The 14,491-nt window shown below is 32.9% G+C and overlaps 1 protein-coding gene across 2 annotated transcripts in view; it reads left to right on the plus strand.

The window, feature by feature from the left end:
* LOC143062951 (sodium- and chloride-dependent glycine transporter 1-like) overlaps positions 1–9,958 on the plus strand; it is a 30,951-nt gene extending 20,993 nt beyond the window's left edge. For both annotated transcript variants that reach the window (XM_076234811.1, XM_076234810.1), the window contains exons 10-14: positions 628–756; positions 5,845–5,944; positions 7,135–7,235; positions 8,785–8,955; positions 9,719–9,958. In XM_076234811.1, the coding sequence (XP_076090926.1) occupies positions 628–756; positions 5,845–5,944; positions 7,135–7,235; positions 8,785–8,955; positions 9,719–9,862 (645 nt within the window). In that variant the 3' untranslated portion in view covers positions 9,863–9,958. The remainder of the gene's footprint in view (positions 1–627; positions 757–5,844; positions 5,945–7,134; positions 7,236–8,784; positions 8,956–9,718) is intronic.
* The last annotated feature ends 4,533 nt before the right edge of the window (positions 9,959–14,491 follow it).

A 14,491-nucleotide genomic window follows, 5' to 3' on the forward strand; every position in this document is an offset into this window, starting at 1 on the left:
CGGCATTAGATTTAAGGAATGACTGGAATATTTTTTTCTGTCTATGAAGAAATAACATAAAAAATGTGGTGCACAATAAATAATCCGCTACGCGGGTTATATTAAAATGTGCACCACATTGTTATGTCATTTCGAATAGCCAGAAAAATTATTACAGTAATTTCTTATAATGTAATTCTTAATTCCATTTTAAACCGGAGGAAATCATGAAAAAAACGTTGATATGGTCACAATCACATGTCTATGTCTATAAGCTGATAAACAAAACAACGTCAGCCAATCAGAAGACGCGTTACATCCAAAATTAAATATTTTTAAATGAAAAAGGGTAAATGAACAGAAGATGTTGATCGTCAATTAATAACCTACCAAACGACAATGCAATATTTATATAATTTGTGTTAAGTGAAGGGGAAATCATACATTCACAAAATAGAACGCTTTTACGTTATTGGATAATTTTAAGCAACTTTGAAGTTCGAAAATCTACATAGTAAAAATAAATGAATTTTGCGTAATTACACTAACAATTTCGTGTGTATTCATCCTATAATATTTTCCGTTATTTTTCTGCAGCGGTTATGCAATTGAAGAGACTTAAACACAATATTATGATTTTAATTTTAGTTTGCATATTGTGAAGTTGCAATAGTTGCCTGTACAGATAATTTTCATTGGTTACGCAGTCGCAGAGTAAAGTTTGTCATTGTCGTCTGCTTTGCCAATTTTCTCTGCGGAGTGATAATGACAACAGAGGTAAATATTATAACAATTTATTTTCTTTAAAGACCCTTGATGATTGATTGATGATTAATTGGTATTTAACGCTACTTTTAGCACTATTTTACTGTCTCATGGCGATCACTTTTTATTGGTGGAGGATGCCAATTTTTAATCTGATAATCCTGGTTAATAACTTAAAATAGAACGCACCTGTCACGTGCGAGATTAAAACTCACAACATCAGAGTTGCCAGGCTAGTGATATAGTTGTTGATCAACTAACACAACTGGACACGTCTTGCGCATATTCAAATATCAATCCTGGTACCTTTGATAACGATTAACACCACTGAGTCGATGCAACTGCTGGTGGACGTTTCGTCTCCGAGAGTATCACCAGCCTCGTAGTCAGCACTTCGATGTTGACATAAATATCAATTATATGGTCATTTTTATAAATTTCCTGTTACAAAACTTGAATTTTCTAAAAACAAAGGATTTTCTTATCCCAGGAACAGATTAACTTAGCCGTATTTGGCCCAACTTTTTGGAATTTTGGGTACTTAATGCTCTTCAACTTTGTACTTGTTTCGTTTTTAACTATTTTGATCTGAGCATCACTGATGAGTCTTGTGTAGACGAAACGTGCGTCTGGCGTATTGAATTATAATCATTGTACCTTTGATAACTATTACTGACCACCTAGGCCCCTGACCGGTGATGACAACAGAGCTATAATTCAAATAATTTTATTTTTTGTGAAGATTATTGTTGGCGATAGAGCTATACTTTTTTATAGTAACATTTTTGAAAATTTGTTTTTAAAATTATTGATGTATCTGAAAATCTAATCTAAACTCGACCCACACCAACCATAAATAACTGAAATAGTGGTCAGTTTATGTAAAATAAGTAGAATTAGTTCATTACCCACCATATTTTGGTTGTTGACCTAGAGAAAAATATTGTTTGAGTAGGATCTGTTACCCATTAGCAACACCTGAGACCCAAGTGTTTTTTATTGGGTTTATGGTATCAAGTCGTTACCCATGCAATTACCCATAACATAAAACTTTAATAAAAGATATAGAGATAAAGAAATGTGGTATGAATTCCAATGAGAACCTATCCACCTATCTACCAGTACGCACAGGACGAGGGTGTAACAACTATAGGTCACCGTACGACCTTCAATGACAATCAAGAGGAACAGGTTAACAAAATGTAAAACAGTTCAAATAAGAAAACAGCAATATTTGTGCTAAAACAGTCAAAAAGATTAATATTACAGACAGCAACCAAACAACCACTGAATTTCATTCATGTTGGTGACTTATGTCTAGAACTTGCACAATTTGGTGAGACTATACATGTTTGTGGTCGCTCGTAATCAACCCTCTGCTATACTTGTTCCGTTGTTTGACCGAAAACAGATGCCTTATACCAATTTGTCGAATACACAGATATTAATCTGGTTTAGTTATCTCTTTCTTAGCTAGAATTCTATTGGCAAAATAAAGTTGAGATCAAATTTGTAAATTTCGACTGGAGTATGATATCATTGACATCTTGTCTTAGGGAGGGATAAATCATACTTTGTAAAGAATCACTCTGATTCAAACAAAAAAATTCTCTGAAACCGATATTATCAAGATGCTTGATTTCTTGATTGACAACATATTTGTAACGTTCGGAGGACGTGTTTTTCAACAGACTGTCGGCATCCCAATGGGAACAAACTGTGCCCCTCTACTTGCCGACTTTCTTTATTATTATGAGGCTGACTTCATCCAGGAACTTCTTAGGAAGAAAGATAAGAAGTTAGCAATATCCTTTAACTCTACTTTCCGCTATATAGATGACGTTCTTTCACTAAACAATTCAAAATTTGGTGGCTATGTGGAACGCAATCGAATTGGAGATAAAGGATACTACAGATACAGTTAAGTCGGCTTCATATCTTGACTTACATCTATAAATTGACAATGACGGTCGGTTGAAAACAAAACATTACGACAAAAGAGATGATTTCAGCTTTCCAATTGTGAACTTTCCATTTCTAAGTAGCAACATTCCAGCAGCACCTGCATACGGGGTATATATCTCCCAATTGATACGATATTCCCGTGCTTGCATTTCCTATCATGATTTTCTTGATAGAGGGTTACTGCTCACAAGGAAGCTATTAAACCAAGAGTTCCAAATGGTGAAGTTGAAATCATCCCTTCGTAAATTTTACGGACGCCATCACGAGTTGGTTGACCGTTATGGAATAACCGTTTCACAAATGATATCGGATATGTTCCTTACGTCGTAAATACAATCCCCTTCCCTTTCATGAATGTGACCTACCGAATTAGATTATTTACCGGATTTGTAATCACATATGCAACACGACGGGTGCCACATGTGGAGCAGGATCTGCTTACCCTTCCGGAGCACCTGAGATTTCCCCTACTTTTTGGTGGGGTTCGTGTTGTTTATTCTTTAGTTTTCTATGTTGTGTCATGTGTACTATTGTTTTTCTGTTTGTCTTTTTCATTTTTAGCCATGGCGTTGTCAGTTTGTTTTAGATTTATGAGTTTGACTGTCCCTTTGGTATCTTTCGTCCCTCTTTTGTGACAGTGACTTCTAACTGGTATTTTATTCTTGGTTTTCATTTGCGGATAAAAAAATAAAGATATAAAATCAAATATACATAATATTAATGTATATTTTGAATAATAAGAAATCGCGTTAATAGTTATCAAAGGTACCAGGATTATAATTTAGTATGCCAGACGCGCGTTTCATCTACATAAGACTCATCAGTGACGCTCATATCAAAATATTTATAAAGCCAAAATAGTACAAAGTTGAAGAGCATTGAGGATCCAAAATTCCAAAAAGTTGTACCAAATACGGCTAAGGTAATCTATGCCTGGGATAAGAAAATCCTTAGTTTTTCGAAAAATTCAAAGTTTTGTAAAGAGGAAATTTATAAAAATGACCACATTATTGATATTCATGTCAACACCGAAGTGCTAACTACTGGGCTGGTGATACCCTCGGGGACGAAACGTCCACCAGCAGTGGCATCGACCCAGTGGTGTAAATAGTTATCAAAGGTACCAGGATTATAATTTAGTACGCCAGACGCGCGTTTCATCTACATAAGACTCATCAGTGACGCTCATATCAAAATATTTATAAAGCCAAAATAGTACAAAGTTGAAGAGCATTGAGGATCCAAAATTCCAAAAAGTTGTACCAAATACGGGTAAGGTAATCTATGCCTGGGATAAAAAAAATCCTTAGTTTTTCGAAAAATTCAAAGTTTTGTAAAGAGGAAATTTATAAAAATGACCACATTATTGATATTCATGTCAACACCGAAGTGCTGACTACTGGGCTGGTGATACCCTCGGGGACGAAACGTCCACCAGCAGTGGCATCGACCCAGTGGTGTAAATAGTTATCAAAGGTACCAGGATTATAATTTAGTACGCCAGACGCGCGTTTCATCTACATAAGACTCATCAGTGACGCTCATATCAAAATATTTATAAAGCCAAAATAGTACAAAGTTGAAGAGCATTGAGGATCCAAAATTCCAAAAAGTTGTACCAAATACGGGTAAGGTAATCTATGCCTTGGAGAAGAAAATCCTTAGTTTTTCGAAAAATTCAAAGTTTTGTAAAGAGGAAATTTATAAAAATGACCACATTATTGACATTCATGTCAACACCGAAGTGCTGACTACTGGGCTGGTGATACCCTCGGGGACGAAACGTCCACCAGCAGTGGCATCGACCCAGTGGTGTAAATAGTTATCAAAGGTACCAGGATTATAATTTAGTATGCCAGACGGGCGTTTCATCTACATAAGACTCATCAGTGACGCTCATATCAAAATATTTATAAAGCCAAAATAGTACAAAGTTGAAGAGCATTGAGGATCCAAAATTCCAAAAAGTTGTACCAAATACGGCTAAGGTAATCTATGCCTGGGATAAGAAAATCCTTAGTTTTTCGAAAAATTCAAAGTTTTGTAAAGAGGAAATTTATAAAAATGACCACATTATTGATATTCATGTCAACACCGAAGTGCTGACTACTTGGATGGTGATACCCTCGGGGACGAAACGTCCACCAGCAGTGGCATCGACCCAGTGGTGTAAATAGTTATCAAAGGTACCAGGATTATAATTTAGTACGCCAGACGCGCGTTTCATCTACATAAGACTTATCAGTGACGCTCATATCAAAATATTTATAAAGCCAAAATAGTACAAAGTTGAAGAGCATTGAGGATCCAAAATTCCAAAAAGTTGTACCAAATACGGCTAAGGTAATCTATGCCTGGGATAAGAAAATCCTTAGTTTGAAATTAATTTGGCTCGTTTAATTTTCATAAAATTTTGACAAAGTATTTACTTTGACCCTTTGACAAAAATATAAAAATTTCAAAAACTTTGAACCAACCAATTTATCAGAAAAAATACACTGGTTATATAGCAGTTTGACAAACACTAGTTTTGATCATTGAGAAGCTTAATATTTCCTTATCAACACATCTTGATTAAAACGTTTAGCTGATTTTACAGAGGAATCTCCCTGTAGTTTTAGGTACCGCCTTAAGTACTCAAGTACTCAGTACCATTACTTCAACATCTTGATTCTTTTAATAAACTAAAACACATTTTAAACCCAACCCCTGTACGTGTTCGTCATATTGGAGTCTTTATTAAGCAGTCTTTAGAACTGAGGGGGTCATGATGTTTTTTTTACATAAATTTTATAATTGAACTATTAAAATATGTTCTATTATATTGTATTGTGCTGTATTGCATTGTATCTAATTGTATAATTGTTTGTTTGCATGGCTTGACCCTTATGGGTGTAATTTTGCAATTCAGGTTATGAAGGGCAAAAAACTTAATGAGTTTCAAATATTTTCGTTAATCGGTGTCAAATTATCGTCTTTATCTGTTTAATTCTATTATTAGGGAGGCACATATATATAACAAGTAATAGACTAATATGTTGCTGCATTTTATTTTATTCTATTATTAAGGAGGCATATATATATTTCAAGTAAAAGACTGATATATTGCTGCATTTTATTTCATTCTATTATTAGGGAGGCATATATATATTTCAAGTAATAGACTGGTATATTGCTGCTTTTTGTCCCGCAGTGTTTGGTATTATAGAGTGTATCGTGTTCGGCTGGATTTATGGTATGCTTATATTCGAAATCATTATGTACATTGTATTTAGTTAATTTAAATGTGGTGCCAATACTTTTGAAAATATGTATATGATATGCATTTTGTTACAACATATTACTTCTATTAACAAATATAAATATGACTTTATATATATATATATATATATATATATATATATATATATATATATATATATATATATATATATATATATGTATGAATATTTTTATTGACAATAGTTGCTTACTCATAGGCACTAGACGATCTGTCAATACTCAATTTCAATAGTATTAAGATATGGGAAAAAAATTAATATAAAAACAAAACAATAAAATAAAAACAAATTAAACTCGTCGTCATCCATATATATATACACACGAATACATGCATCTAATTTAATGTAGAAACTAATACAACGACGAAAAACATTATTATAACCTGCAAATCTTAGGACAATATTGCATCTAATTACTCATATTTGTAAAAATTGAATAATTATAAAAATGAAAACGAATAATCCATTCATAGAACCAATTTCTTTCAGTCTTTGCATGTGCTCTCCACGTGGCGATGAAATATGGTTAAAAAATGACGATCAATGAAATGAATTCTTTGTAAGATTACTTCTAATAAACATTAGAAGCAAGAGGCAGGTTATAACCATACAAAACTAACACTACTTTACCATATCAATTTTCAATTTTTCCGCTTACAAAATTTAAACATCTTGCTTGCTGCGATGAAATTCTAAAAAGGACTAAATTACGTCACAGAATATAACGTCATTCATGTTAGGTAAATATAAAACATGAAACACAATCCGTCAGTGGCCCCAGCGATAACTGAATTTAAGTCTATTTATTTAAATTCCATTATTGACATTTTTACATTTTATGTCTGTTTGTTTTGTTCACACATCGTTGTCAATATAATGGAATTCGATGCGCCTGTCATACAAGTGAGAGGTTTAGTTAGCTATAAAATCTGGTCCAATCTACCATTTTCTACATGAGAAAATGCCTGTACTAAGTCAGGAATATGGCAATTGTTATCCATTCGTTTGATATGTTTTAGCTTAAGGTTTTGCCATTTGATAAGGGACTTTCGGTTTTCGGAGTTCAGTATTTTGGTGATTTTATTTTTACAAGGAATTTCACACAGTAGAAGAATAATATTATACGTTTTTCAATTTTTTTTAGGATTAGACAGATTTTCACGTGATGTTAAACTCATGTTAGGAAGAGGAATACCAATATTCTTTAGAATTTGCATATGTTTCATTACACCATCTATACTTCTAGTGAGTATTTACTATTGTGTGGCATTTTTTTTTCTAATTATATTACAAGCAGTGGAATCACAAGTCTACGAATATGCAATTGAGCATATCAATTTAAATCTGATTGTCTGTATAACTAAGTATATCTCCGGGGATATAAAATAAAATAAAATCGAATATCTTTTATTTCCATAAGAGGAACCTTCAAGGGGCAAAGTTCATTTTATGACAATATAGAGTTACAATACCAAATACAATAAAGCAGAATAGCAAAACAGTATACTATAGTTAGACATTATAAGTATTGCTAAGCAGTATCCAAATGTTAAAATATTCTAATTGTGAAAGTAATAATTGAGATAAATGAGATATTAATATAAAAACGTTTTCGGTCAAAATTACAATATTTTACACTCATGTGCCTTTTGAAAGATGATGTGTACCTCTCATTCAATTAGCAAGAAAATTTATACAGAAAAAGCAATTTCCTTATACAAATGTAACTATATACTAGCGCATTTTGGCTTTTTAACTTAATGATTTAATTTTGTATGTAACGCGTCTTCTGATTGGCTGACGATGTTTTATTCATCAGATATGGACATAATTTTGCCATCTGACCGTTTCAAAATAGAATTTAGAATTATATTAAAAGAAATGACTGTAATATTTTTTCTGTCTATTCGAAATAACATAAAAAAAAGTTGTACACACTTTTGAATAACACGCTTTGCGGATTATTCAGTGTGCACCACATTTTTGATGTTATTTCTTCATAGACAGAAAAAATGTTACAGTTATTCCTTCATGATATCTCATAATTTTCAAGCACTAGATTTTACAATTAATTTATTGTCTAGTTTGTTTTCTTTTTTTCAGCAAATCAATTGATTGTTGGTTCCTTGTTTTATACCAGCTTCAAAATATATTCGTTATAAGCAGGGATTGTATGAAAACAAAGTTACTACCGTTTTAATGGTTCAATAATATATACAGTACATATATGAAAAATGCTGAACGACTTATAGTGGTTGTTGTCGCTATCATCGTTTTGATATTCATAATTCTATACTAAAACAATTATGCTTAAATATATTTCACCAGTCATTATATACGCAAGTTATACTATAACTATAATAAATAAATTGGTAAAACAGGCAATGAAAGTTGGCTTTTGGTTGTATTCACCTCGAACTCAACATTTACAGTGTATTTTATGAATTTTCTGTCCTTTATATGTTAAGTCTGCATAAAATGAAATTTTACCCAATAGAAGAGACATGCAAAATAATAGACTGATGGCTTTCTTTGGCTCAAAATTCGTTCATTGGTTTATTGGATATTGAACTATAATGTTTGCATACGATTTACTCTAGTGAAATACGTACATTTCCAGAGATTTAAAAAAAAAAGATTATTCTACGAATCAGATCTAGTGTGTCAGCAAACTTGTGAGTACATCAGCGCATCTTCTGAATTGACATGTAAAAACAACATTATACTATTCCTAATTGAGTTTTAAGACTTTATTGGACATTTCCAGTCACACTTATTGACATTTCTTTCTTAGGCAGTATTGGTATATAGTATAACGGCGTATCAGCCACCGACATATGGATCTTACCAATATCCAGATGCAGCAGTAGGATTTGGAATATGTGTATCGGTGTTTCCTTTGATACCCATCATTGTGTGTGCTTTCATAGTTGTACTAAATATGCCAGGAGATACATATAAACAAGTAAGAAAAAACCTTATCATACTGCATAAGGTACCAACTATAGTTTCATTATCATCTATCATTTGCGTAATCAGTATTAACTATATAAAAAGAAGATGTGGTATGATTGCCAATGAGACAACACTCCACAGAAAACCAAATGACTCAGAAATTAACACTATAGGTCACCGTACGACCTTCAACAATGAGCGTATTTTTACTTAATTTTTTTTTTAACGATAACAAATAGTTTTATTCAGTTATTTCCTGCCATATAAATACCTAAGTAGCCCAGATCGCATACTTACGGACCCCAGTTTTTTAACAGCCTCACTTGACCAGGGAAAAAAAATTATTTATTTATAGTATTTAAATACTCAAAATTAAATACTTAGATCATCTCATGGATGTGTCCCGTTCGAAAACTGGAAAACATTGACAAAAGCCTATTGTTATATGTTTTAATGATTAAGGCGGTTGAAAAATACGTATAACAATTATTGACTATTCGCTGTGTTACGGTCTGATCAAATCAATGATAGGGTACCAATAATTTATTTTTAGATTGGTTTAATGTGTATATTAAGAAATCAGTAGCAAAATGAGGATCTTCTGTTATATCTTAATTGTTAGATTTTACCTATTTTACCTATTTTTGATAGTACACTATGGAGAGAGAAACATATATTTGTAAAAGAATGATTTTCCAACACCCCAAACTAAATCTTCTAACTTTCATGTATAAATATATATTCTAACTATCATATGATTATATTTTTCACAGAAAATAACAGCAGCGTTCAGGCCATCATCAAAATGGAAGCCAGCTATTAAAGAAATCCAAAGTAATTACTATGAAAATGGAACAGTAAAGCAAATGCGGTTTTTTGAAAAAGTGAAGCTTAATTTAATTGGCGAAAATTTGTAGGAGCCAACTAAATAAGCTGCAAGAATAGATGTAATATTAATTGTCATGAACACAAAGTGTATAAACGGAAATTTTATTAGATCTTATGTCCGTTTTCGCTATGTCTTTTTGGTAGATGTATTATATACACCTATATACACCATGTGAATAGGGTACACGTATTGCATTCGATGTGAAATTGATAAAATAATTGACAAATATTTCATAATAGATATAGGAAGATGTGGTGTGAGTGCCAATGAGACAACTTTCCATCCAAATAACAATTTAAAAAAAGTAAACCATTATAGGTCAATGTACGGTTTTCAACACGGAGCATTGGTTCTAACCGAACAGCAAGCTATGAAGGGCCCCAAAATTACTAGTGTAAAATCATTCAAACGGGAAAACCAACGGTCTAATCTATATAAAATAAAAATAAAACGAGAAACGAGAAACACGTATAAATTACATAAACAAACGACAACTACTGTACATCAAATTCCTGACTTCGGACAGGTGCAAACATTTGAAGCGTGATAAAACGTTTTAATGGATCCAAACCTTCTCCCTTTTTCTGAAACAATAGCATAACATCACAACATAGAAAAACACACGATAAAATATCAATTGGCAGGCTTAACGCAATCAAAAAACGTACAATAATACACTATAAACGAATAATTTTGATCTGCGATATCTGAATGCAAATGCACAGTTAAAAGAATATTAGGGACAAACATTCAAGGCCAAAAAGCAAACAAGCAAGTGGCCAAAAAGCAAACAAGCAAGACCAAACAAAGCCATGTCAAGACACCACTGCGAAATATTTAACCCTTCGAAAATATTCACTTTAGAAACAAAACCGGTTTTAAAAAAATACAGGTAAATCTTGAAGTTTATACAAATGTAGTAAGAAGAAGTGATATTCTAAATAATCAAAGCTGGTATATAGACAAGATCCATATAAATATAAAATAACAAAAAAGCATTATAAACATTATCAACAGGTCGAATTAACAAGAAAATACGATTTGAGAGTACTCGCAGTTACTGACAGCTAGTTAAAAGCCAAAAAACAATTAATAATAAAAAAAATCATGCATCAGAGACTAAAATCAACTAAAACACATCCCAGTGATTTAGTATTTTAACGTCATGAACAGTCAGAGAAGACATGACTTTCAGTAAATAATATTTCTAAGTATCGCAATAGAAAAATATCAGTTGATAAATATATTTTGTAAAAGACAGCTTCATGTTTTTCTCAGACTGTTAATATCGTTTTTAGCCGTATTTGACACAACTTTTTGGAATTTTGGCATTCAATGCTCTTCAGCTTTGTACTTGTTTAGCTTTACAACTTTTTTTATCTGAGCGTCACTGATGAGTCTTATGTAGACGAAACGCGCGTCTGGCGTAATACATTATAATCCTTGTACCTTTGATAACTATTTACACCACTGGGTCGATGTCACTGCTGGTGGACGTTTCGTCCCCTAAGGTATCACCAGCCCAGTAGTCAGCACTTCGGTGTGATCATTTTGTATAAATTTTCTGTAACAAAACTTTGAACTTTTTGAAAAACTAAGGATTTTCTTATCCCAGGAATAGATTTCCTTAGCCGTATTTGGCACAATTTTTTGAAATTTTGGGCCCTCAATGCTCTTCAACTTTGTACTTGTTTGGCTTTACAACTTTTTGGATCTGAGCTTCACTGATGAGTCTTATGTAGACGAAACGCGCGTCTGGCGTAATAAATTATAATCCTGGTACCTTTGATAACTAATTTCACCATTTGATCTGTACTGATTGATATTTCTAGTCTTGTATACATGATTTATTTATTAGTTGTTATTGGTTTTGAAATAGCTTCAAGTAAAAGAGAGCTGAAACATACCATAGGGATATTAAAACTCAAAAGTCGAAAGCAAACCAACAATGTCATTACAAAAAAACATAAAACAACGAAAGACAAACAGTACACAAACACCACACAGAAAACTAGGAATTAAACAAAAAGATTTTAAAAGCAGAGAAAAATATGCAGTTTATGACTATCACGACCCAATCGTATGACAATACGATGAAGAAAAATGCAGGCTTAAAATAAGGCGTAGTTACTTTTATTCAGTAACGGATCAGCCCAAGTATACATGTAATAGCTGAAATGCTTTAACACTTTATCCTCCATTTTCAAAGAACTAAAAAATTCCCCATTATAATTTATTTCTTGTTTGAACGGCTTTATACAAATGAAAATGGAGGCTAAAATGTTAAAGCATTATAGCCATTATCATGGAACAATGATTTAGTGGTCCTTTACATTTTCAATTTCCTGTTAAATGGAATTCACATAAAATGTCGATGATGCATCGATCATGGTTGCTAGTTGCACAAAACCTGCCCGATATCTTACACATCTATGTTCTGAATCTCGCTTTCAAAATTAAGAAACTGAATGGGTCTATCAATATTCATGCTACTTCAAGCTTTAAAGACCCAAATGTTACAAAACACTTGTCCTACCTTCATGACAAATATGTTGTTGTCCCCAAAGATGAAGCCTCTAACAACATCGTTTTTGTGTATAAATCACATTACATAAACTGATTGATAAATAAATTAGGTATTGACAATTCAAAACTAAAAACTAAAGACTAGGCAACACGAACCCCACCAAAAACTGAGCGTGATCTCATTTATTCCGGAAGTATAAGTAGATCCTGCTCCACCTGTGGCACTCGTCGTGTTGCTCATGTTATTCCAAACCTGGGAAATAGTCTAATTAGGTAGGTCACATTCGTGTAAAGGGAAGGTGATTGTATAGTTACGACATGATAAACAAATCCGATATCATCTGTGAAACCGTTATTCCATTATAACTTGCAATAGTATTTAACCATTCAACTTTCTGCACTTTACAGAAGTATTCCTCATTCCAAACAAATCCTTAGTATCTTATCTTGGAGAGGGTTATATCCTACTTTGTAAAATATCAGTCTGATTCAAAAAAAAATTATCTGAAACAGACCTTATCAAGATCCTTGATTTCTTGATTGTGACGTTTGGAGGACGTGTATTTAAACAAACTCTACGCATTCCCATTGGAACCAAATGTACCTCTAGTCTTGTTGTCTTCTTCTCTTATTCTTATGAGACTGACAGTAATTAATATTACCTAATTGTAGTCTTTTAGAAAAAAAGAAAGGAAGTTAGCAGTATCCTTTAACTTTACTTTTCGCTATGAAGATGATGTTCTCTCACTAAATAATTCAAAACTTGGTGACTATTTTGAACGCATCTATCTCATCGAACTAGAGGTAAAGGATACAACACATAAAGCCCGTCTCATATATTGAATTACATCTGGAAATTGACAATGAAGGACGGATGAAAACAAAACTTTACGACTAACGAGATGACTTCAGCTTTCCAATTGTGAACTTTCCATTTCTATCTAGCAACGCCTGCATACGGAGTATATATCTCCCAATTAATATGATGTTCCCGGGCTTGTATTTCCTATCATGATTTACTGGATACAGAGTTGCTGCTCACAATGAAGTAATTTAAAAATGCAAGAGTTTAAAATGTTGAAGTTGAAATTATTCCTTCGTAAATTTTACGGACGTCAATACGAGTTTGTTAACCGTAATGGAATATCTGGATCACAGATTATATCGGATTTTTGTCGTAACTACAATCCCGTTCCCTTTTACCGAATGTGGCCTGCCGGATTAGAATTATGACCTGGTTTCCATAATGAGCAACACGACGGGTGCCACATGCAGAGATTGATATGCTTACCCTCCCGGAGCACCTTCGATGACCCTCAGTTTTTGGTGCTGTTCATTTCGCTAAGTCTTTATTTTTCACTCTGGTATCTTTCGTCTCTCTATTATCAATGTTGGACACAAAACACAACAAAATTTCTGCATGGGAGTTGTTGGTTCAGATATTTTCTCAAATACAAAGCCAATCTCGTTTAATTTTTATGTGAATGCAGATTCGAAAAAAGTCTTTAAATGATTATTGCATACTGATAAAGTAACATAAATTGTAATAGGCGGCTAGTTTGTAAGTAAACAAAACTTTAAGGAACCTCTGTATGGAATTAATTTTTTCATACTATGAGAATGAACCACTGTATTTAATTTTCATTTATTCTGATCTAGAAGCATACATTGTCAAAAGCGGCCATTTTTGTGAATGTAGATTTAAAGATATCGCAGACATAGATTATTTTAATAGCTATTAACATCACTGGGTCGTTGCCACTGCTGGTGGACGTTTCTTCTTCGAGGGTATCACCAGCCCAGTAGTCAACACTTCGGTGTTGACATGAATATCAATAATGTGGTCATTTTTGTAAATTTCCTGTTTACACCTTGAATTTTTCGAAGAACTAAGAATTACCCAGGCATATATTACCTTAGCCGTATTTGGTACAACTTTTTGGAATTTTGGATCCTCAATGCTCTTCAACTTTGTACTTGTTTGGCTTTATAAATAGTTTGATATGAGCGTCACTGAAGAGTCTTATGTAGACGAAACCCGCGTCTGGTGTACTAAATTATAATCCTGGTACCTTTGATAACTATCTGTATTGAATTTCATTTCAAACTGATCTGGTAACATGAATAGTAC

Source organism: Mytilus galloprovincialis, chromosome 2, assembly GCF_965363235.1.
Source record: "Mytilus galloprovincialis chromosome 2, xbMytGall1.hap1.1, whole genome shotgun sequence".
In the NCBI taxonomy this organism is placed as follows: domain Eukaryota; kingdom Metazoa; phylum Mollusca; class Bivalvia; order Mytilida; family Mytilidae; genus Mytilus; species Mytilus galloprovincialis.